Source organism: Arachis ipaensis, chromosome B4, assembly GCF_059453495.1.
Source record: "Arachis ipaensis isolate K30076 ecotype BB chromosome B4, ASM5945349v1, whole genome shotgun sequence".
Classification (NCBI taxonomy): Eukaryota; Viridiplantae; Streptophyta; class Magnoliopsida; order Fabales; family Fabaceae; genus Arachis; species Arachis ipaensis.
The window spans coordinates 51,768,136-51,793,772 of record NC_142439.1 but is presented as its reverse complement, the minus strand read 5'-3'; the positions used below and the strand labels follow the sequence as shown (position 1 = coordinate 51,793,772).

The window sequence follows — 25,637 nt, the reverse complement described above, 5'->3', positions numbered from 1 at the left end:
GTAAGTCATGAGCAACTAAACCTCTTGGTTAAGGTTAGGAGCTCTATTTATTTCTATGGATTAGAACTATTATTCTTCGATTTTAATTAATGTTTCGATTCAATTATAAGGATTGTTTTCGTTCTTAATCTTAATTGGGTGGAACGAGAGTATGACCCTTTTCTACATGAGTTCTTGTGATTCTCAAGAGAGTTATCTTGCTTGAACTACAGCTTGAAAATAAATTCCTCCTAAATTACTAATTACACGTACAAATTGGGATATGTGATATAAAATCATGTTAGCTTTGGGTAATTAGAGTTTTTGTGGCATTGAACTAGTTTTCTGAACTTAACCCTCTAATCGGAATTAAGTGACCATGAGAGTGGTGATTAATGAAGGTTAGAGGAGGCTAAATCACTAAGAGATTAGGGTTTAGACATTTATAGTTTGCCATAGAATGAATCATACATTGTTAAAATAGTTGGTAAGAACTTTTAATCTGGAAAGATGAACATCTCCGAAGCCTTAATTAGGAATTTGAATTTCCCACAGCTTAACCGGCAAGTGCACCGGGTCATCCAAGTAATATCTCAGGTGAGTGAGGGTCGATCCCACGAGGATTGTCGGACTGAGCAAGCAATGGTTGTGTGGCCGGACTTAGTCAGGAGAATCAAAGGGGTTTAATAAGTTGCAATTCGCATAAAGCAATAAACAAGAAAGTAAGAAAAGCAATAAACTAGTTAGAGTGAAAACAGTATAAGAAAACAGTTAAGGTTTTGGAGATGTTTACTTTTTCCGGATTAAAATGTCTTACCAACTATCCTAACAATGAATGATTCATTTTATGGCAAATTTTAAATGTCTAAACCCTAATCTCTTAGTGATTTGGCCTCCTCTAACCTTTATCAGCCGCCACTCTCGTGGTTACTTAATTCCGATTAGAGGGTGAAGTTCAAAAAACTAGTTTAGCACCACGAAAACCCTAATTACCCAAGACTAACATGATTATATGTCACATATCCAAATTAGTTTATGCAATTAGTGATTTAAGAGGAATTTATTTTTAAGCTGTAGTTCAAGTGAGATAAATCTCTCGAGAATCACAAGATTTCATGTAGAAAAGGGTCATACTCTCGTTCAACCCAGTTCATAAGATTAAAAACAAAAACAATCCTTAGAATTGAATCAAACATAAATTAAAATAGAAGAATAATAGTTATAATCCATAGAAATATGTAACGACCCAACTTTCAATACGTCATGATCGTACCAAAAGTAAGGCGTTACTGACCTGTTTACCTTATTAACTATTTACTATTAAGCCTTTAGTTCGATATTGCGATTCAATTTTAGTAAAAATACCAGAAATTTTTGTTTTTATTAATTAAAATCATATACCAAACATCACCAAGTAATAATAATCACATAATTATTAATAATAGTAATATTATACAAAAGAATTTAAATAGAATTCAGGTACAACTCCTATCCCTCTGCATAAAATAAAAACCTTAAGTAGTAAGGGCGAGGGAATTCTATGAAAGAATCTCAACTCAAACTTAACTCGTAAATAAATTCTAGAATTGCCCGCAGCTTCACACCGAATCTTCGTACCTGTGTCACTGAAAGGGTGGAAGATTTTGGGGTGAGAACAAACCACACGTTCTCAGTAGGGAATAGAAATGCCGTAAAAGTAATGAAATAAAATGCAAATAATTAACATACTCAAGAAAACTATATTTCATCCTAAATCCAAAAGCCTTTTTAAAAGTTTTTTCTAGGCAGTATGAATGATCAAACTGTTCCAAGCATAGGTTCATTAAGTCTTTGCTGAACTAGTTTGGTTTTTTATACTTTTCTAAACCGAAAACACAACCAAACACAACATTCAGCCCATCCCATAATCAACCATGGCCCTAGGCCCAAGCAGCTCAATCAACAACCAATTCATCACAATCCAACCAATTCTCAGCCACAAACACAAGTAAGAAGATTCAAACACAATCAAACAGTTATATCAAGTAGAGCAATTAGCAATTAACATAACTATTCACATAGGCAAACCAATTATAATATGCACACCCAAACAATGTCATATAAATGCATATGATGCATGCCTGTCCTACTGGCCATGAGCTCACGCGTCGGTTATGTTGCCAGACCCGACTCGGATAAGCGGGATTCAACCACCATCCTTATCCGTAGGTTCCACAAGCAAGCGGGACTAAACCACCATCCTTGCCCGGAACACGCAAGCGGGATTTAAACCACCGTCCTTGCCAAATAATTTATCAATATGTGAGCGGGACAAAACCACCATCCTCACTGCAGGCGGGACAAAACCACCATCCCTGCATAACGGTTTACGCACTGAGCAAGCGGGACTATACCACCATCCTTGCCATGCCTCATCATATTCTCAATAACATCCACAGTCAATCAGACTCAAAATCTTATTTCAAAAAAAATCATTCTTGGCCCACTTTCAAATTACAAATGTATTTAGTTCACATCTTGCCAAGATCCACTTTTCTTAAGTAAATTTTCTTTTCAAAACTTTCAAACAACTTCATAACCAAGCCAGATTTAAAATCTCTTCTGAAAGACTCATAATCACTCATTTTCAAATCATTCGCTTTATCACTTTGAAATCAAGAGTTATTAATCAACAACCTTGGCAAGGACTCAAGACTTTAGGGAAGAATAACCTGCCTCATTTCTTAAACTCTTCAGAAATTCTCGGAATCATAGTTGCTTTAGTTGAGATAAATTAAAGTAAAGATTTAAAGTCAAAACCAAAGCATGTAAGCCAAGAGTTCTGAACCAGTTTCAAAACCAAAATTATTTAAGTCCAAAAAAAAACCCAATTTCTTTTCATTCTTAAATGAGAAACTCTCCCAAAGGTACTTCTTTAACCAAACTTCAAAACATAGGCCCTTTCATATTTAAATCAATCAGGTAACATGAACTTTTATTAAACAGTTTAACTCAAAACACCAATTTCTTAATAAATCATGAACCAATTCGTAGAACCTCTGAAGTCCAAATCTTTTTCTAAATCACATTTTAAAACAGAATCTGGATTTTTATAAAAATTCGGCAGCATCTCCCCTAAAACTCGGACTTAACCACCCTTACGGGTTCCCTCTTTCTCAACAAGTGTCCCCCTTTCCTCAACAACTACCAAATAAGAGGTTCTCAAATCAATCAGAAAATTCACAATTTACAATAGCCAACAGTTCAGTCATAACCCACAATTCCCACATAACCCATCAATTCAACTTTCACCTCATCAATTCGTAACTAACTTTTCACTTATCATAGGATCCTTTCAAAATTAAACTCAATAAACTAATATTCCAAGAAACTTGGTGTTGAGGTAATTTGGTCACAATAAAAACTTGTACCATCTCTCCAAAAATTCTGTTATTGTTTCCTAAGAAAATGCAGAAAAACAACAGCAAGTAGTAAGTTTGATAAATTCCTTAAAAATCCAGTTTTCACCCAATGCCTTTCAAAATTCACTCAAACAAGACTCTTTTAGCTTTTTATTGAATCAAATTTCAGATTAATACCCTGTCATATGAAAAAGTTATGAAGTGAGAAACACAGCCAGGCCTTTTAGAATTCGGTTTCCAAAATCCAATGAGTTATCCATACTCTTTTCAACATATCTACTTGGTTAAATAGGATATTGACATGAAATTTAAAATGAAGATTGTGGACACAGGAAGCTTGAAAATGCCGTTAGTTTCAGCTCAAATACTTACCAGAATTGAAAGTTAAGTGAGTTGGAAGTTGGTGCTTCTGCAGTAAAGAAACAGAATTTTCTGCAGAAACCATCAATCTTCAAAAATTCATTTCTCCCAAAATACTCATCAATAAATTCTGAATTTTTTATGAGATGCTCAAAACACAGTAAAGTTTCATGAAAAAATAGTTTCATTCAAGTATATGACCTGGGATGCTCTCAGAAATTGATTCTTTCTACTGTCATGTATGCAGAAATTCTGCCTTAAGCATTTTCAACAACCTTACTTATCAAAAGCCACTTTTGAACTTATAACCCTTCCAAAATCACACGTTTAACCTCTTTCCAGTTATTCAAAATTGTCTTCATTGCCAACACAGTCCAAGAACCCAGAATCAATAATTCACACGATGTCAAGTACTTAAGCATCATCAAACCTTTTTCTTTTCTACACTATGCCAAGCATAATTTTCCATATACACTCATCATCATTCAAACACACAATAACTCATTAATTCACACCAGCAAGCTCAGCAACAAAAGTAACACCATTTATTCTATCCCTTACAACATTCAGTACGCACAATCTTCAAATCAATCACCAACTACAGTTATAATTCAACTCAATTCCATCCATATCAGAGAAAACAATATCAATTACAACTTCAAACACTCACAACAAAGCCCAAAGACATTCGCAGCCTTAACCTGAATTCAATACTCCAATGGAAGCACTAACACATCATCAAACTCACTCCAAATTTCACAACCTCAACCATCATCACAATAATCCCAAACCAAACACAAATCTAACTCAGCTCATCAATTATCATTACGACAACTTTTCAATAGTTAACTCATCAAATTTCAATTTAACAAGTATTATCAAATGAATCACCATTCACAGCCACATTTAATTCCAGTCACAGCTCAAAATATTCACAACAACTAACAAATTTCAAATGCTTTTTAGGTCGTTCATGACAATTAAGAAATTCTAAACCATTGTTAACCATTTGCACTTATTCAAATAACTTGGTGGGCATTCTAAATTAAAAACGTTAAATCCCCTACCTCAATGTCGCATTAACAATGCAATCAAACCAACGAGCAGTCTTGGTGATGTTTTTCCTATGAGTTCCCTTCCTCTGGCAACAGCACAACAGCTCGGAACCTATGTAGCAGCACCAGAATCATCAAGAGCAGCTCCAGAAATTGGTTCCTAGCGACTCCAATGGCAGCAACAGTGACAAGGTTAAACGGCCTCCTCTTCTTTCTGGTCTTGGATCCCAGTGGCAAAGGCTCCAGCAACTCTGAAACTTGAAGCAGAGGCAGAACAGAGCTAGAATAGCAGCGGCGATCTTGAACCCAACAAACAGCAGCGGCAGTGGTGTTTTCTCAGATTTTAAAAACCAGAAGCAGCAGCAAAACAACGACTCCTTCCCTTGATTCTCGCGACGCTCCTCATCTCTGTACACACAGTAGCAACAGCTTCCTCCGATTGCACCAAGGCACGACAGCGACGGAAGGCACGGCGGCACAACTTCACGCAGTGGGTCGCACTCCTCCTTGCGTCACTGAGTCACGTCCTCCTTCCTGAACGTCGCGCGTTCTCTCTCTCTGCTGGTCCTCGACGGCGATGGCTCCAAGGAAGATGACGAGCAAAGACGGCGGTGGCTCCTCGTGGTGGTCGCCCTCCTCTGTTCGGCGACGTCAGTGGCAGGACGGGCTTGGCGGGAGGCAGAACGACGACTGGGCAGCGACGATCGGCGTGGCTTCGACGGCGAGCAAGACGCGGCTGGGTGTGACGGAGTGCGGTGGCAGCGCAGCTCCTCCCTCTTCTTCGCTGGCGCTCTCTCTTCCTGTCTTCTCCATATGTGTGCGTGCGTGTGTATAGTGAGGAAATGAGTGTGAGTTCGTTGGTGAGGCTGAGAGTGAGAGAGGTAAGTCTCTATGTGTGTCATGTGGTGAGGGTAACAGCGCTGACTTGGGGATTAAGGGTGGGTATGTTAGCTGAAGAGGGTGAAGGAGGGGTGGGGTGCGGCTGAGGCAGAGGGAAGCTAGGGTTAGGGTTTCTCAATTAATTTGGGAATTAGGGTTTCTGAATTAATATGGGAATTTAGGAATTAGGGATTTTATAAAGTAATATGGATAGATATGAATAGATATTTTGATAAAATTGAATAGTAGAGTAATTTTAGAATCAAATATACTCTATTAAAAATATTTAGGAACATTATTTATCAACATATTGCTAAGTTCAATCAATTATTTCTAATTTAAATTATAAAATGAACAACTTAATTATATTTTGTAAAGTACAATTTAAATTCAAATAAAATTTTCTAGATTAAATCATACAAATCTCTATTATTTTTCTATCTTTGAAAATAATTAATTATAATAAAAATTGTACATAAATATTAATTGACTTAAACTTAAAGTATTTATAAATATCAATCTAATCATTTTTAATAAAATCATTTTCTAGGAGTTCAAATAATAACATAATTCATTCAAAATAGAATTTCTTTAAATTAAATTATACAAATCTTCTTATTTTTCAATTATCAAAATTATAATTTCAATTATACCAAAGATCCAATAAAGATTATATAAAAATTCTAATTACTTTAAACTCCAATTATCATGAAACTTCATTTAATTATCTTTAGTAAAATAATTTTCCTAAAATAAAATTATCAACAAATAAAATAAATCACAAATAACTAATTAGTTGATTTTCAAAAACTAGGGTTGTTACAAAATAAACAAAACTCCTAACCTTAACCAGGAGGTTTAGTTGCTCATGATTTATAGAGAAAATAGGGTTCTGAAAAACGTGCCGAAGGAAGAAGATATGATGTCCTAGAAAGGGTGCATCTTATTCCTTAAATACTAACCTAATTTGATTCTGAAAATAAAATAAAATAATAAATCCTAAAACTAAAAGATATTGTTTGTAAATAAAAATTACAAAAAGAAAATAGAATATAAATTCGGACAGCACTGCTGGCGTTAAATGCCATATTGGGCGTTTAATGCCCAAAAGGGGGCAGGCTGGCATCCCCTGCTAGCGCTAAATGCTAGGTTGGGTGTTTGGCACCTTCGGGAGGAAAGTTCTTGCGCTGGTTCTGTCTTTAATTTCTTGGACACTAAACGCTAGGCTCGGCGTTTAATGTCTGATTTGGCAGTGATTCCAGAAAAAAGTACATACTATTATATATCGTTGGAAAGCTCTGAAAGTTGGCTTTCCAACACCATTAAAACCGTATCAATGGGACCTCTGTAGCTTTAGTTATGCTCGTTAGAGTGGAAGGAGGTCAGAGTTGACATCATCTACTTTCTTCCTTTGTTTTTGCACAAAACTCTGCCAAATTCACCCGAATTTCACTTGAAATCATAAAAACACCAAAACCACTCAAAGTAGCATCCAAAGAGAATTTTTGCACTAAAATATAATAAAATTTAATAAAATATAATAAAAAACAACTAGAAAATGAGGGGAAAAGGGTACAAAATGCTCACGCATCAACGGCCAAAGTCGATACTAGCACTATTAAATAATGTTTTAACCAACAATGCACTCAACTCAAATCAATTAGGGGAACAAAATTATTTCAATTAATACACATAACAACTCAATCGAACATCCATAGTCATAACCTAAGTTACCAATTTATGAAATGCCAGGCTGAGTTTTATATTTCCTTTTTGTCTAAATTAACAAAATGGAACCCAAATTTAGAAACATACAGATATAGGTTGTCTCTAGATCAGCTATAATTAGTTTTAATCCATAATGTAAGGGAAAAAAAGGAACCACTTACAAGACAAGAAATTACTTTTACAAGTTAATGTCACACATTTTCACATAACCGGAAGTAACCATGTGGTAAAGTGCTCAATAAACCAACGGTTACTCACAAATCCATAAAGTAATACAAGAACAAGATCAATCACTCAACCGAAACAAACATTAATTCATTGCATGAAACCCAACCATCTGTATACGTGGTAAAATATTCATCCTTCTTATAAGAAATTAAAATTGAACATCCATAGTCATAAGCTAAGTTACCAATTCATGAAAGGTCTGGCGAAGTAGCATATTCTTTTTATTTTAAAAACTAACAAAACCCAATCCAAATTCAGAAAACATCTAGATATAGGTTTTCTCTAGATTAACTATAATTAGTTTCAAACAATATTTTAAGCTAAAAAAATGTAACAACTTAAAAGACAAGAAATTGTCTTTACATGTTCATTTCACACAATTTTAAAAAATCGGACGTAACTAAGGGGTGAAATGCGTAGTAAACCAATCGTAACCCACAAGTCCATAAACTAATACAAGCAAAAGATCTATCACTCAACTGAAACAAGAATTAATTTATTGAATGAAACCCAATCATCCATATACCTGGTAATATAACGATCCATCTTATTTCGAATAAGCATTCACTAAGTCAACGAATTTAAAAAACGTCTCATTCGAACATTCGTACCGCCTAACTAAATGCCTGGCCAAACGAAACCAAAATTAAAAAAAATATATATAAAAAGGAAAATGGTAAAAACCAGGAAATTAGCAACAACCACATTTTGTTTTCTTCTATATTAGGCCAAAATTTCAAACTTATACACCTTTGTACCAAAGCAGCACACCCAGCTGAATCAACCAAATCCATTGCATGAGCAGCTATTCATCAAATAAATAACTAGCCAACAACTAACCTTTTGAAGCAGTGATCAGGTGGTGAAAACGATGGCGTTAGGTGGCATTCACGCGAAACTAGCGGTGGCACGAAGAAGCTCAGGCGGACAACCTCATGTTTGGTGTGGCAGAGAGCGACGCCGATTGCGGATGCTTGGTGGTGCAGCAATGGCGCCCAGAAGCTCCTTGGCGGTGACGACATCCGACTAGGGAGAGAGCAAGGGATGGCGTCATGAAGACCATCGTGGGTTGCTGATCGTGGTTTCGGTTACGTCAAAAAGCTGAATGACAAGGAGGGACGACTCTGATGCTTACCGTGAAAGAGGGAGGAGCGCATATGACCATCGTGGCAGGTGAAGGTTGCAGCGCTGCCAGTAAGGGATTTTTGGAGTGTGGCTGGTCAATTTTTTTCATTCAAAAAATTTTAGATGAAAAATATAATAATAAAAAATATAATTATGAAAAATTAACAAGAATAATAAAAAAAATGAAAAATAAGTTGTGTCCCTTATTAGTGTCTCCGTATTCTTTCTGTCAAGATATACACAAAATACACTAATTCAATATCTCTAGACACATTGTTTCTGTCCATATCTTCTTTGTCAAACACAATTTTATATGTCTGTATGGTAGCATTTATTTTCGAAGACAGGACACAGAGACATGGACAATACAATTTCAAAAAGTGTTTGTTGGCAGAGACATGGACATTGAACAAATTGTCTCTGGGACAATTTTTTATATTTTGGTGTCCACTTTTTTACGGAGGACAATGATAGACACGGCATTTGTCAAGATGGACACTATTTTTTTTTATAATTTTTTCTTCCTTTTTTACCCTTAAATATTTTTATTATTCCATCATTGCCCTTTCTTATACCTATCAAAAAAACCCTAATTTTACATTTTCAATGCAATGCTGATCTTCTCCACGGTATTCTCTTCTCCATATTCTCTGTCTTCTATCTTCTTCTTCTTTCTCTGAGAGGTTCGTTCTTTATCTTCCTGCTCTCTGTCTTCTCTTTTCTTTTTCTTCTTCCTACTGATTCTCTATTCTTCTTTCTCTGGCAGGTTCTATCTTCTTTCTGCTCTCTGTAGTCTCTATATCCTCTGTAGCTAACTTCAAAATTGCCTTGTAACAACTACAACCTATTCACTTTGCATTTTCAGGTCGGTCTCTCTCTCTTAAATTGGTTGTTGTAGTTTGATCAATCAAAGAGAGTTGCTATTTAATTAGTTTCTGCACATGCTAAATCTCAACAACACTCTCTGAATTTCAAGAATCTCAAATGCTTTGGTTTTTCTAGGTGTTATCTATTTGAATGATTTTTAAATCCCTCATTTATAAAAGCATTGCAAGGTTTTACGCATGCCACCTATTCGACCATTTGCATAGAAAAATTATATGTGTGTTTTTTAAATAATGCTGAGTGAATTAAAAATCTGAAAATTAAATATGAACAAGAAAAATTGTATTTTGTATGACAAATTTGGTGAGTTTTTTAAATATGCTATGAATAAATGAATAGAAAAAATTATATGTGTGTTTTATTTGAATTGAATGTGTGACAAAATTGGTGATTTTTTTAATGATGCTATGAATGAATGGACAAAGTTGTATCTATGTTGTTCTTAATTGAAGAATGAATAAAAAAAATTATACTGAACTCTTCTTATTTGTTTGAATTCAAAAATAAAATAATTAGAGGTTATGTTGCTGTTATTCTTATTGCTGGTGATTATTTTTAGTATTTGTATAAATTTTATTATAATTTATTATTTATATTTTTGACCTGTTGATTAGGGAATAATGGAACCATTGGACCGCTCCGAGCAATTTAGACGATTTCTTGTTTTTTATTTTATGATTCAGTCTGAGCTTGAGGCAGTTTCAATATTAGTTTTGATGTTTGTATTTTTCTATTTGAGAAACAGGATAAGAGGGCATTTGTTTATTAGGAATAGAGAAATTAATACTAATCCCTAAAGACGAAATATGTTAAACCGCATAATAGGAGGAGGCGATAGAAATTGCATTTGGGAATTAAGGATGAGTGTAGACGCATTAGGAAGATTATGTGAGTTACTTAAAGTTCAGGGTGGATTAAGTGATGATTGTCGTGTAAGTATACCTGAGCAAGTGATTATATTTTTGATAATATTAGCTCATCATAAAAAGAATCGCACACTTCAAGTTAGATTTTATAGGTCAGGAGAAACAATAAGTAGGTATTTCAATAAGGTGTTGTACTCGGTTATACGTGTTCAAAGCTTATTGTTTGCAAAGGCTGTTCCTGTCCCAGATGACTACATAGATCCCCGATGGAAATGGTTTAAGGTAAATCTAGTGAATAACTGCTGGAGTGGTTTTGTCTTATGTATAATTTTGTAGAGTTAGTCTTGACACTTAAATTTCTTTGGTTTAGGGTTATCTAGGAGCATTAGATGGAACATATATAGATGTGACTGTTCCTGAAGAAGATAAATCAAGATACCGAACAAGAAAGGGTAGAATATCAACCAACGTCCTAGGCGTATGCAATCAAGATATGAATTTTGTGTACGTACTTAGTGGATGGGAAGGATCCGCATCAGATTCAAAAGTCCTTAGAGATGCTATTTCACGTCGTAATAACCTCAAGATACCAATTGGTATGTAATAATTAAGTTTTAGATAACAAAAAACACTTGAAAATGTTAGTTCATACAAATTTTTTAATCCTCTTAATGTATATCGTTTAATTTATAGGGAATTATTATTTATTGGATGCTGGTTATACTAATTGCAAGGGATTTCTAGCACCATATAGGCAAACTCGATATCATGTACAAGAATGGGCCCATGGAAGAAATACACCTAGAAACTTTCGAGAATATTTTAACAAGAAGCACTCTTCAGCTAGGAACATTATTGAGCGTTGTTTTGGTTTACTTAAGAAGAGATGGGCAATTTTAAGGAGTCATTGTTTCTACAAAATTAAGACACAAAATAGAATAATAATTGCATGTTGTCTACTGCAAAATTTTATTCGGCTTAATATGGACTCCGATCCTGAAGAGGACATTTTACTTGAGAATGACCACGTAATTATTGGAGAGGAGCATGGTGGTAATGAAGATGACGAAGATGAGATGATTGACATTGTAGAGGAAAGCAACGAATGGACTGCTTGGCGAGACAACTTAGCACATGAAATGTACACTGAGTGGATGCATAGCCGTATAGATTAGCTAGTTTACTTGTTGTTTGTGTTTCATTTGAATTATTTTGATAATTTGTTGTCTTGAATATTTATTGTAAGACCTCACAGTGAAACTGTAATCAATATTGATGTTGTGTTTCGACTACATATACTACTTGTTTAAAATGATGTCATAATGTGTTTAGGATACTCACTTGAATTTTGATTGAGTCAATCTAGATAGTAGAGACAAATGGACAGACATGTCTGGACTGATGAAGAGACCAAGATATTTGTTGGTTTTATGGAGGAGCTTGTCAGTGAAGGAAGAATAGCTGATGCAGGTCAGTTCAAACCTGGATCTTTTGAGAAGCTTGCTGCGAAAATGAATGAGAGATTTCCAGGTGGTGGCTTTCAAATAAGTCACTGCAAGAACAAGGTTAAGAGGCTAAAGGAAAAATATCAATTTGCTGCTGATATGGCAGCCTGTAGCGGTTTTGGATGGGATGATGTGAAGCAATGCGTGGTTGTGGACAACAAAGAGATTTTAGCTGCATATATGAAGGTTAGTTTTCATGTTTGATTTGATTCACTTAATTTTATTCTATTTGAAAATTAGTTCTATCCCTCTTTGATGATCTTTTATTTGTTTTCTAGAAACAAGGAGTAAGATTGTATACTCCAGGAAAGCATTTTCCCCTTTATCCACGTTTGGAGAAAATATTTTGTAAGGATAGGGCAAATGGAGTTGCTGCTGTATGCGACAATGATGCTGAAGAAGAAGTGCAACAGGATGGAGATGAAGAAGTGGATGCAGAATATATGGATATGTTTAACTCAAACCAGGATTTCAATGAATCCCTACTTCAACAATCGAATTCGGTGTCTTCATCTTCTGAGAAGAAACAAGGAAAAAAGCCATACACATCTAAAGGGGCAAAGGATACCAAGATTATGAAGGAGTTAACTGACACTCTGAAGTATGTGTTCGACCAACAAGGAAAGCGTTTAGATGATTTTGCTCAAGCTATGGTAAAGACTCGGGAGGAAAAAAAGGTTGGTGACATGCTTAGCAAGCTTGGGTTCACCGATGATGAAATTATTTCTGTTGCACTCAAGTTCTCCATAAATTCTCAGTTGGAAAAAACCTTTTGGTCACTAGGAGATAGTAAAAAAATTGGATTTGTTAGAGCTATATTGCATAGTTAGAGTTAATCTTTTTTTCAAGATTCAAAATTGGAGGTTGGATTTATAGTACATTTGGTTTTTTAGACTTATCAATTTGGCACATGTTAATACATAATAAGTGTTGTTGGCAGAATTTGGTATCTTAGACTTAGAACAACTTGGTATTTTGTGCAGAGTTAGTTTCCAATATGTGTAGAATTGTTTCTTTTGTTAATGTTAATGCAGAATTTTAGTTAAAAATAGTACAGAATTTTGTTTAACATTACTGTAGATAAGTTGTAATTAGTTTTGGATTTCAATTCAATTGTGCGGGAGTTTCTTTTGTATGTTTAAATGCAGAATTTAGTTTAAAAATTAGAGCAATATTAGTTTCAGATTTTTTTTTTCAAAATGATGAAGTTTCTCTTGTTAAGCTAGTGTAAAAATGCACGTCAAAATCATACTCACCATTGTAGGATCACAAATTAGGCAATAGATCATACAATGTAAATTGTGTAGAAGAATTATAAACAATCAAATTTAGTCAAGAGTTATTCATAAATTGAAGCTACATATAATTGCTCAATTCATCATGTTCCATGAATTCCTGAACACAAACGCCAGAATTCACGATAATTACCACCCACATAAATAAGAATGGAAAAGAAATGGCAAGAAACCGTTGTGTTTTCAAGGTTATATTCAAAATTAATACATATACATCTCATTGCATTCAGAGGATAATGTTCCATGGAAAACTTATTAAATTCAATATTCATCAGTAAAATAATTTTAAAAAGGATGGTTTGAGATTAAATTATCAAACCCACAATGGACACAAGATATGTAACAAATTTGGTTCTTTGTGACTCTCTATTGAGCCAAGACAAAATAAAAGATTCCGCAAGGCCGAACTTTATCCTTCACCATATTATTATGAGCATCTGTATTAAGCATTATCACAGAGTTAGCAAGAACGTAAGCAGTATCTGCACTGCTAAACGAACTAGGGCTGCATTTACAATAGCACTCGGCAAACTTCTCCATGATGCGATCAATAGATACAAAATATACTAGGAACAAATACATGTCTATGTCCATGTTCATCAGTTCATGTGCTAGAATAGATACAATGAAATGACATACTACTAGTCACGCTACAAAAGAATCATGTTTCAGAATATAGAATAAATATTAGACTACAGTAGAATACAGGAATTAAGAGAATGTGTGAATGTGTGAGATTGCTCATCTAAACCTCCTCTTTGTTTTTCCATATGCAGCTACTCCCATGACTGTTACTGTGTAGCCAGCCATGCCAACAATGGTCACCGGGTGTCTGAATAGTCACTCTATAACTTGTCCTACTGATAGAACAATCAATAGCAGATTCTGGTAATTTCAGATTGTTGCTGACCTGTTTTTGAAGTGTAGTGATGAAAGAAGAACTTGAAAATCATATATATATATATATATATATATATATATATATATATATATATATATATATATATATATATATATATATATATATATATAGTGCGAAAAATAGTTTACCCTTCAGAAGAAAGTAAAATTCCCTGAAGAACAGACTTGAAAGCTCTCGCAGCAGTAGCACTTAGGCACATGACGAATCCAAATAAGTGAAAACCTGGCTCGCCCTACCGTTAACAAAAAAATCTTTTTAGCTTCATAGAACCAAAATGAATAACAAATAATGAAATTGTTAATATAACTTCATGTGCCTCCTCCTAATATCATGACAGAAATATGCAGAGCATTAAGGTCCAAAGGAACTATTTTTCTTTCCATGTCACATGACAAATATATTAACTTATAGTGCAACACATACTTATAGAATAGAGATAACTGAGAAGAGCGTAATTTATAACAAGTTTTGGGATGTTATAATCATATGATTGAATGACACGTAGCATAATAATTAGTAAAGTAGCTTGAGAGTTTTTCCCGTTCACTTCCTCATTTCCAAGTTCAGAAGAAAAAATTTTAAAAAATCAATAAATAAAAAGGACTCCAGTTGTCACATATTGGCATAGCTCTTTCAACATTGAGATCTCATCAAATTAGAAGCACGTTGCACTTCACTTTCTGCATCCTAAGAAATGAAATGCTTATAAGAATTCCAATAAAATCATAGATCAGCCAAATCCCACAAACAACCCATCATCTAATCCAATCCAATCCAATCTGTTCATCAGCATGACTCCAGATCTGGAGTGGCATCACAAGATCAACATCCACACAGCAATATGAATGAATCAACAAAAATATACATGACCATAAGAAGATTAAATCAGCAAAGGAAAAAAGAATAGGCTGAGATCATCATACATAGAAGATTCTAATTTCTTTGAAACATAACAACAAACACAAAAAGAGCAACATACCCATTGCGGTCAGAGATTTTTGGCAGATATAAATCTCCTATCCTTGTTTGCTGGTCCACCCAAGCCTCCATTGACTTAGTGATGCTGACCAAGCATTTCACAAATTCATGTCGGAAAGTTATATCCTGAGCTGGAGACAAAGCTGTGGTTGAGCCTGTGGGTGGCCCCAATGCAGTTTTAAGAAGGCCATTGACAATCCTGCAAATATCTTTTTGAATTATAAGAGTTTAAATACTAAATAAAGATGCAGAAATCACAAGAATATACATGAATGTTTTCTATATTCATAATGCGGATCCCAAAAAATGCCCTAGCTTAAGAAAGAGAGTACTCCAAATATAACATGTAAGCAAACTTCTTAACAAGTATGCATTTGAACGGACCGCGGCGGGGGGGGGGGGGAGAAAAGCTATTTCAATTAACCTCCATTTACCACAGCCAAACCCAAACAAAATACTTAAGCAATTTAGCAAATGTCTTTAATTAAATAATGACAACCATTAAGGTTTAACAACAGCAAAATTTTACATAAGCATGATACCTTTCAAATATGTTTGAAGCATCCACGTCACAATCATAATTGACAAAAATGTCAATTATAATTTGAGGATCTTGAGAGATTTTTTCCAATAAGTTGAGGACAGTCATTTTATGCAAAAAACTGGGCTGAACGACATTCTTAAGAACCCGGAGAATAAGCATAAGAAAAAACATGCCAATTTCCTTTTTCAATCCTGATCTGAATTTACATAACAAGTTCATGAAAATTGCACACTGAAGCTGGAAAATGGCCATAGCTGAGAGGACACTATTCTTTAATAATGACAGGCAAAGATACTGCTTGATAGCATTTAGAAACCGGCACTATGAAAACAAAGATGAGTCTGACAATACAGGAAAGCATGCCAGTTTAGAATTCGAAGTTAATAGTAATGTAATAGCAGAAGTGGTTGTAATTTATTAGTTTCAACATCATCAAATCTCTACAAAAGTAAAAGTACAATTTGAAAAAGAAGAGAGATTGAGTTGGTGTTTGGGAAGGAGTTAGGGCAAGGAGAAAGATATGTCTATTTTGGTCATTTTGTATAACATCTTAGTTTTGTCCATGTCTATTCAAACTTAATACAAGATATTACATTAGTATCTTGTCCATCGTATTCAAACACGATACATAAAACATAAATTTTATTGTCTCTGTTTTATTATCTCTGTCTCAGTGTCATATTCTATCCTGTCTTTGAAAACAAACGCTACCTATACTTATCTTAGTATCCTGTCTCTCTAAGAAAAACAACTGAATTCCAATTTCTTAATTTACGCTAGGGTTTAGCTTTCGGGTCGGGTCTTACGAAAGAATGTTATATATCCTCATCTCATTTCTTGTTAGAGTCAGACCCTCGTCTCTCATCTCCTCGTATCTTCTCAGAACCAGAATCGCATGGCCGCACGGCCTCGTTAATCCTTATCCTCTTCTCTTCTTCTCGCAAGTTGTCGCAGGCAGCACCAGGAGCCTCCGTTTGCCGGTGACGTGACACAGTAACAACACATTGAGACATCGGGTAACTTTAGTCCTCGTAACAAAGGATCGAGGCAAGTCGTTGAGGGTTTCGTAATCCATCTATCTCTCTTTCAATACTCTCCCAACTTGCCCATGCATTTTTCGGAAATAAGTCCACCCATGGAGGTAGCAACGCGATTCTCATCCCAAAATCACTTCCATCCACACAGCTTCTTTACAAAACCCAACGTCAAACTTCCGGGTTAGTATAATTCTCCTCTAGAAACGCAATTAGAAAGGTTAAAGTGAAGCGCAATTCTTTATGGTATCTTCTTATACAGCTTGATTTTTCTATGTGCAGAGTAAGACAAGCTCACCGCATCCAATTTTTTCGTATACGTTGCAATGGACCTCGGTTTCACCTCAATACAACCCCTGCATTAAGCGCAACAACACATTTTCCTTCACTGAACCGCTCGCTGTGCTTGAAATCGTACCAAAAACTTTTCGTTAATGTCTCCAACGGGGTTCGAGGCGAACACCGTTATGTCGACGAGCTTTCGAATAAGGAAATTATTCCAATGCATAGCGGCAACGACGGGGAAGCAATTGTTGCTGCTCCTGGTGGTGACGATTGTAGAACCCCACCTTTCAGACGAAAAACATTCAAAAACAGGTTTTTGAACTTCGTGCGGTTCAGTTCTGTGATCAACGATGCTGCAGAATCGTTCTTCAAGAGCGAGATAAGGAGGAGATTGTTGGTGACTGCCGTGCTGATTGTGGTTATTCATATTGGTTATTTCATTCCTCTTCCTGGATTTGACAGAAGGTTGATACCGCAAGACTTCCTTAGCTTTGCCTCTGGAAGTGTTGGTAAGATGCATTCTTCAATGTTATAATAAGAAACAAACACGATTGGTTTCGTTCTGTTTACTTTCTGGCTATTTGCAAAATCGAGGCTAGTTAAGGTGCTTATTTGCATTTTTATGATATTCCATCTTAAAAGTATTGAAAACAACCTAGCTTAATTGGATGAATGGATTGTAAAGAAAACAGTATTTGGGTAAAATCAACAGCATGTCCATTTCCGATTAAAAAGGAACATTTCCAAACTACTTTTTTACTGTTTATTGTTAGGCGGATTTCATGATTAGATTATTTCTTTTTTGCTTAGTTTATGGCGTGTGAAAGGTTATTCATGTAGCTTATGGCAGATGAACTTGGCGACTTCTCCTACGAGCTCAAGTTATCTCTTTTCCAGCTTGGAATTAGTCCCCAGATATTTGCGTCTATTATTATGCAAGTATAGTGCTCCTTTCGTGTCTTTTTAGTGTTTGGAATTTTGCTATTTTGCACCATCACAGTAGTATTCTGCATGAAACTCGTGATGTTCATCTTTTTACACAAAGTAGACCTTTGAAGAAGTTTCTCTCCATAGTTTCTAATTGAAGAAATATTTGATTTATAGATTAGTATCTTATAAAAGATAGTTATTTCTGTTATTACTATTACTACTTCTTGGAAGTACTTGATTGTAAATAGAATTGAGGTTGATCAGATGCTGCATTTTTCTTTTATATGCTATAGCAAGTACACTTTTTTCACCTCATTTCTGAGTTTTGGCCTCGTATGAATCATATTTATATACAAGATAATGCTGTCCAGGTACTGTGTCATGTTATTCCTTCTCTAGTAAAGCTCCGGAAAGAAGGTTTGGATGGACACGAGAAGATTAAGAGTTATATGTGTGTGCCTATTTATCCATCTTGAGCAGTGAGATAATTTCTTGCTACACAATGTTTTTCTTATTCTCTTAATATTCTTCATGATCTATTAACTTTCAAATACGAAATGTTATACACATTTCAGATGGTGGATGTCATTTGGCTTTGCAATTTTGGAAGCTTTTATATTATCCTGCCACTCGCTTCCATATTCAATCTATGCCGCCAGCCAATGGTAATATGTATAGAAGAATAATTTTCCAAGCTATATTTCAATTTCAATCATTGTAAAAAGAATTCAATCATCAGTGTTTTCCTTTCAAGTTGATATCATAAGTAAGGCTAATTAGATTGTTTTCCAAGTATTTTGAATTTTGATTCCTCTCTGTTTCTCTAAACATTTTTAATCATTAGTGCACATATGTGGTGCTTGCCATGCGCCATATTGCATTATTAGATTGGTTCAAAATTCAGTTTTATTCATTATTGAATGCTTTACAATATCTCAGTCTCTTTACCGGTTTGCCATTTTACACAATCATAACGATGGTGTAACTACATTTTTTTCTGAACTCAAATTATGCCGGATTAGATATATTTCTTTCTTAAACATGTTTATCATTGCAGCGTCAAACATGTATTGGTGACAACCTGTTTGTTGGTTTGTGGTGCAATGACTATTACATGGATCTATGACACTATATCAGAATCTGGATTTGGTATTCTTTCTTACCTTGAAGCTGTTACTTTAGTGTCCTTGGTTGGAGTTGTCTAAGCTAGAATTCAAAGGATGACCAGAGTCTGGAGCAAATGACGGGAAAATTTATTAATTGCATCAACTATGTGCTTGTAGAAACTAACATGAGTTATTTGCTATTCAATCGACTTTTCTTATTAATTGAGTCATTTAGATCTCATTCCATATATGACAGCAAACAACTTGTTAATCATGCACTTTTGTAGCTTTTCTCCTGTTACTTTGCAATTTTTGTGGTAGGTTTTATCCCCTCCCCCTCTTTCCCCTTCTTTCTTTTCTCTTATAAATATTTGTGTATATGTTACACTGGTATTTATTTTAATGGAAATACAGAAATATAATAGAAACGTAAAAGATAACAGAGGAATTTCGAGAGTCCTCTTCTCTCTTAGCCTAGGCCTTTCCAAATATTTTCCTACCTCTCACCTAATCAGCTCCTCCTTTTATTGCCTTCCCTCAAATTAATTATCATAATTAGCATTCAACTCCTACGATTACGCCTCCCTGATTCTCTCATCTGACTAATCCAATCATCAATTATTGTCACTTATGATTACACATTTCTCCTGCCCTATTATTCCTCATTTTTCTTTGTTGCTTCTTCTAGAATAATGATAAGGTAAAGGGATTATTTTATTTCCTTTTTTGGCTGCCTTTGCTGCTGACTCAGCATTCTCTCTCTCTCTCTAGGGTATGTAACAATACCTTCCCCTTGAAGCATCACCTTGTCCTCAAGGTGGACGGAAGGAAAGGCTTCTTGAATTGCAGCTGTATGATGACAGTTGCAGCTCTTCCGTTCAGGTTCCCCTGCATGGGCCTCTTGGTTCATCCCTACGTCTCCTTCTGCCTCCTCTTCTGCATCTTCTCCTAGGAGTATGATTTGATAGTGCTTCATGGAGCACCTATGATCAGGTCCCCACTTCTCTCCACATCTGAAGCACAACCCTTTCCTCTGTCTCTCTGCCCACTCTTCGTTCGAGAGTCGCTGTGTGCCGCTGCTACGAGTTATCTGCAAATGAGAAGCGCTGCTGCCTCCGTTTGAACTGGTGGTAAGGCCTGTACGAGTAGGGGTGCCTCTGTTTGTGTTGGATCCAATCTCGCCCCTCGATTTCCTGCCGTCGTGGGTGTTGTACTTCACTGAACTAGAATTTTTGAAAAATCCAAATCTAGCTCCCACCGAACCAGATCCGCTCCCTTCCGGCAACCACTCCACCCTCTTGCCGTTAGGGTCAACTCCGGTCTCCTTCCATGCTTGATTTCTCCATTCAATAGCCATGGCTCTATCCATTAAAGCTGGTAAATTATCGAACTGAGCCACCTCCAATTCTGCCTAAATTTCCTTTTTGAGTCCATTGACAAAGATGCACATGAGAGCCTCTATTCCCAAGTTTCTCTGGGTTCGTACTGCAGCCTCAAACTCTCGCCTATACTGAGCGACGTCCTCCACCTGTTTCACCTCTAGTAACGGAGCCATGGGGTTGAGAGCAGCTCCAGGTTGAAAATGTTTCAATAAGTCCTCCTTGAATCGTCTCCATGTCTGAAATGGTGTGTATTCTTCCCACCATTCGAACCAGGTGAGGGCCTCCCCTTCCAAAGCCATTGTTGCAAAATCCAGCCTCTGCGCCGGAACTACTCCGATTACCCTGAAGTAGCGTTCCATTCTCACCAACCAGCCATTCGGATCCTCCCCTGAGAATACCGGTAAGTCAAGCTTTCGAATTGGTTCGAATCTCCTCTGCCTTTCGTCTCCTGCACCGTTCCCTTCTACCCTCTCGTCATCTTGCTCATCCCTTCCACCGTCATTTCCTCCTCTGGTGTCGTTAGCACCAGTGCCTCCACATATTTGCTGAGAATGCCTCCAAGGATCGTTGTTGAGCTTCCTGTAACTCCTCAATCCGTTTCTCCACCGCCTCCAACCTTGACTCCATGGCAGCTCGCGTGGACACCACGCACAGAACACCCAGAACCGGTGCTCTGATACCAGTTGTTACACTGGTATTTATTTTAATGGAAATACAGAAATATAATAGAAACGTAAAAGATAACAGAGGAATTTCGAGAGTCCTCTTCTCTCCTAGCCTAGGCCTTTCCAAATCTTTTCCTACCTCTCACCTAATCAGCTTCTCCTTTTATTGCCTTCCCTCAAATTAATTATCATAATTAGCATTCAACTCCTACGATTACGCCTCTCTGATTCTCTCATTTGACTAATCCAATCATCAATTATTGTCACTTATGATTACACATTTCTCCTGCCCTATTATTCCTCCTTTTTCTTTATTGCTTCTTCTAGAATAATGATAAGGTAAAGGGATTATTTTCTTTCCTTTTTTGGCTGCCTTTGCTACTGACTCAGCATTCTCTCTCTCTCTCCAGGGTATGTAACAGTATATAATAGTTAATGATTACTCACACCAGAGGGCTACCTATAATTTGTACAGGATGCTGGTTGTGACCTCCAATCATAAGCCATTGTAACTTTTTTGTGTAATTGAAAGATACTTGTATGCTATAATTGCCATTCTTTTGGTTGAATTCAGTGCTAGTTAGATGTTACACGGTATCCAATCACCCCAGGTGAAATGCTAGTAGTTTGTTTTACTAAATTGGATTGAAAAGAGAAAATTGTTACAAACTGATGGCAGCCTACCTTTTTCAGTCAACTTTTGCCATCCCCTCAAATTGTAGTTTAAAAATCAGTTTTTATCAAAACCTTTAAATTTAAGAGATTGAAGGGGGAGATGGTATTTCCTGTGGAAAAGATGGTAGAATATTGCTTGTCATTTGGTCGTGAGTGGAAGAAGCCCGTGCTGCAGAAACCCCAAAAAGGAGAGAAAGATCTTAAGGAGTCTAATAGTTAGATTTTTGCAATCAATAAAAAGGTTAATGTTCCGATGGTTTGACTATACATGATTCCTAGTATATGATCGAGGCATTGTTTGATCCATGTAGTCATCCCTACTTAGTGGGACAATACTATTTTGCTATTCGTAACTGTCACAAACTTTATTATTTACAATACCTTATTTATCCCTTTTCATAGTCATCTTGCTAGTTTGTTACACATAAAATTATAGAAATTCTTGAATTGCTGATTAGTTGTGTTGTTCAGCATATAAGTTCATAAATAGTAATCAATTCAGCAATGTTAATTTAGCCATTCTGTTTCAGATCACCATTTTGTTTTTTTACCAAGCTAATGAAAGGATGTGTAGATTTTGGTTATTCCTTTAGTTATTTACAATATATCTCTACTTTATCATTCAATTGATTCTTGCTGTGACTGAGACTGCTTTCTTCAGGTCAAGGTTCATCTCTCATCATATGTGTGGGAATACTCACGGGTTATGTGGAGACACTACACAAAATGATCACTCAGCTTTCCGGTACATGACAAGATGCAAATCAAAGCTTTGATATTTTGTTCCTTTGTGTTTTTCTAGTTGTCAACCTTAACTTTTGTTGTGGAGCTCCGGTAAATTGGGGATAAAACCTTGACTGAAAGCTAACGATCCCCTTATCACTGGGATTAGGGGAAGTTCCATTTGAGCTACAGCTCACTGGATTCAAAGTTATATATATCAGGTGCCTAGAAGAATGTATCATCATGGTGATCTCTAAACAAAAAAGAAAAGAAAAATGACCAAAAGGATGATAAATAGATAATTTTGGATGAATGTTTTACCACTAACTGATAATGAGGACCATAAGAGTTTAAGATATCAGTTGTAACTTGTAATGTGGAATTTGTTTAAACTGGAATTCAGTTTAGCCTGTAGTACCTTGTGTTGATGTTTTATGGATGTGATATAATTTTTAGATCTAGTTAATTAAATATCATGGAATAAACACTATCTTTTTGAGTAATATCTCTTGATATTGCAGTGAATGGTCTGGGTGGTGTGACTTGGTGCCAATATCTGCTTGCAGTGTTGGGTATTTTCACCATAGTTACTATGTGGGCAGTTGTGGTAACTGAAAGTTGCAGGAAAGTAAATCTTCAGTACTATGGTTTCAAACTTGCTTCTGCTGCAAGGTAATGGTTGAAACTTTGCTGCACCTGAAAAGTCTAGATAATCATGATTTTAGAGTTCTGATATTTATCACTTAAAATTTTTCTCAATTTTTATACGGTTGATTATTAATGGGGAAAGTTGTTCCATTCCTCTAGTTGAGAAAATGACTATTTTATTGTCTTCTGTTGTACCTTCATTGGCATGGGTATTGACAGTATATTGGAGTATTGGACTAATTTATTTTGTAGAATTAATTTCATATATACTTGTGTCATTCTGAAGGATTAACTGATACTTGAGTGGACTGATGTATAATTGACTTTTCATTTCTTACTTTGTTGAACAGGGAGCAATCACCACTTACTGAAGTCGAACCGTATATTCCTTTCAATATTAATCCATCTGGAATGCAACCTGTTCTTACTACCTCTTACCTCTTAGCATTTCCATGTATTCTAGCCAGGTTTGTGCACGCTCTTTTTTAGCTTGACAACATTGCAGGTTAAATCTTGCTTTTGCTATCTTCTATCTCCCCCCCTTCTTTTTTTCTGTGTGTGTGGCGCATGCTATGTTGCATATTGATTTACTATTTTCTAGTGATTTGCATTCTCTAATATAGCTTTTATTTATAGTCTGCTTCAATCACGTTTCTGGGAGCACGTAAAGGAGATATTGAACCCTGAAAATTCTGTTGGCGCTGAGCCATGGGTTTACTATTCAATATATGCTCTTTTTGTCTTCCTATTCAATATATTTGATATTGTAAGTTTCTTTTTGCTGATATGAGTTTCCATTTGCATTTTCAGTAGTTTCTTGTTGACATAAACTTAAGTTTTATGAAAATAATAAAATACAGTGAAAAGTTTATAGATGTGTCGTGTATAAAGCAGATTCCAGTCCGAAATTATAACATTAATTGAAAAGTCAGCTCTTCAATTTCCTTGGATTACTAAAATGAGTTTTTCAAATTATCTGTTGAAGGTCTCAAACTATGGAATGTCTTGTGCTACTAGTCTACTACTTATTCCAGTTATGACATTTTCAATGCAATTTAGTAATGTGTATTAGCAGTCTAGTGGGTAAGACTTTGCTTATTTCTGTTGTTGTTGTCTTAATTTGTTGATCTTTTAGTTTGAGGTGTCATTTAACTGTGTCATAATATGTTATGATTATTAGAATGGATTCCATCTATCTTATAACATTTTATTGTTCTTTGTGCACAGGCTAACCTGCCAAAGGAAATTGCTGATTACTTAAATAAGATGGGTGCAAGAATACCAAACATAAAGCCTGGAAAGGCTACTATAGAATACCTAATAAAGATTCAGGCATCCACACGATTTTGGGGTCTGTCATTGATCAGAAAGACTTGACTTTTTTCCTTAGTTTAATCCACTCTTAATATTGTTAGATTTTGGTCTTCTATCTTGTGGAACTTTTGCAGGGGGACTGCAGTTAAGTGTATTGGCCACTACATCTACTATTCTTGATCACAATTTACGGCGCATCAATGCTGGATTTGCTATTGGTTTTACCTCAGTTCTAATTATTGTAAGTACAAGAAGGGTGCATTTACTTGTACTTTTGTTGTACCTGGAATGCAAACTCATCAGTATACAACCAAGAAACAAATTTGTGCCTGCTTAACCTGGCTTGAATTGTTATTTCTTTTTGGGTAATTTAAATTTAGGTGCACTATTTCTTTACTGTTATGTGTTGAGTCATCTCCCATGCATGTCACTAGGATCCTTTGAACTCTTCCTCCGCTACAAATAACAGTGTTTATTCGCCATTACACTTCTAATCTAATATTGAAAGTTTCAACAATTTAAAACACGTGCTTTGTTGATGTGACCGGTATGTTCTATTCTACAGTTTGATTAATTAGTCCCTTTTGCTGCTTCAGGTTGGTTCCCTTATCGAACTTAGAAGATCATATCAAGCATATAATGTGATGCCAAGCTTAAGCAATGCTTTGAAACGTTATGGCGTATAGCATCTCTAAAGGCCATGCTGTCATACTTCTGCACCATTCTATTTAATACCTCGAGGGTAAGTCGTATGAATTTCCAGGAAGCTTGTATTTCTGAGTTAATACAAGTATAGCTTGTGGATCATACCGTGAGGTCAACTAGCATACAAGGTGCTAAATGCTGCGACTAAAAGTTGATAAGTGGCAGTAGCTGATTCAGACGCCTTTTTTATTTTCTCTCTCTTTTTAATTTATTTAATATACGTGTGAAAAAGTTTGTTTGCTGCGAAACTGTTGCTAATATAGTTGCTGCTACTGCAGCTGAGCTTTGCACAGGGAAGTACATACTAGTAGCAATATATTTTAGAATACTAATTAGGAGGCATGTCTTACTACATTTGAAGGTAATTTACTCTTACAACTGGATGAAATGCCATGTGAGACCTTTTCGCTTGACTAAATA

General features: G+C 35.7%; 2 protein-coding genes, 2 long non-coding RNA genes and 1 pseudogene across 4 annotated transcripts; 2 read left to right on the top strand and 3 right to left on the bottom strand.

The window, feature by feature from the left end:
* Window positions 1-1,344: 1,344 nt before the first annotated feature.
* LOC148567553 (uncharacterized) lies at window positions 1,345-5,825 on the bottom strand. Its single transcript, XR_015880573.1, has 2 exons — window positions 4,808-5,825; window positions 1,345-1,604 (listed from the first exon to the last, which is right to left on the bottom strand). It is a non-coding gene; the product is annotated as an uncharacterized LOC148567553 (long non-coding RNA).
* A 6,111-nt stretch (window positions 5,826-11,936) lies between these two features.
* Window positions 11,937-12,841, top strand: LOC148567552 (uncharacterized). Its single transcript, XM_088484576.1, has 2 exons — window positions 11,937-12,197; window positions 12,290-12,841. The coding sequence occupies exons 1-2, from the start codon at window positions 11,937-11,939 to the stop codon at window positions 12,839-12,841; spliced, it is 813 nt and encodes a 270-aa protein (XP_088340702.1).
* A 982-nt stretch (window positions 12,842-13,823) lies between these two features.
* On the bottom strand, window positions 13,824-16,238 carry LOC148567551 (uncharacterized). The gene is made up of 4 exons (XR_015881192.1): window positions 15,749-16,238; window positions 15,208-15,405; window positions 14,357-14,460; window positions 13,824-14,216 (listed from the first exon to the last, which is right to left on the bottom strand). It is a non-coding gene; the product is annotated as an uncharacterized LOC148567551 (long non-coding RNA).
* A 468-nt stretch (window positions 16,239-16,706) lies between these two features.
* LOC107639314 (preprotein translocase subunit SCY2, chloroplastic) lies at window positions 16,707-25,637 on the top strand. The gene is made up of 13 exons (XM_088484200.1): window positions 16,707-16,967; window positions 17,069-17,578; window positions 17,920-18,008; window positions 18,371-18,450; window positions 18,575-18,664; window positions 19,057-19,148; window positions 22,489-22,572; window positions 23,072-23,222; window positions 23,549-23,665; window positions 23,835-23,964; window positions 24,426-24,549; window positions 24,647-24,753; window positions 25,109-25,637. Exons 1-13 carry the CDS (start codon window positions 16,859-16,861, stop codon window positions 25,196-25,198), a joined length of 1,773 nt encoding a protein of 590 aa, XP_088340326.1. The 5' UTR covers window positions 16,707-16,858; the 3' UTR covers window positions 25,199-25,637.
* Window positions 19,815-21,659, bottom strand: LOC148567550 (uncharacterized; annotated as a pseudogene).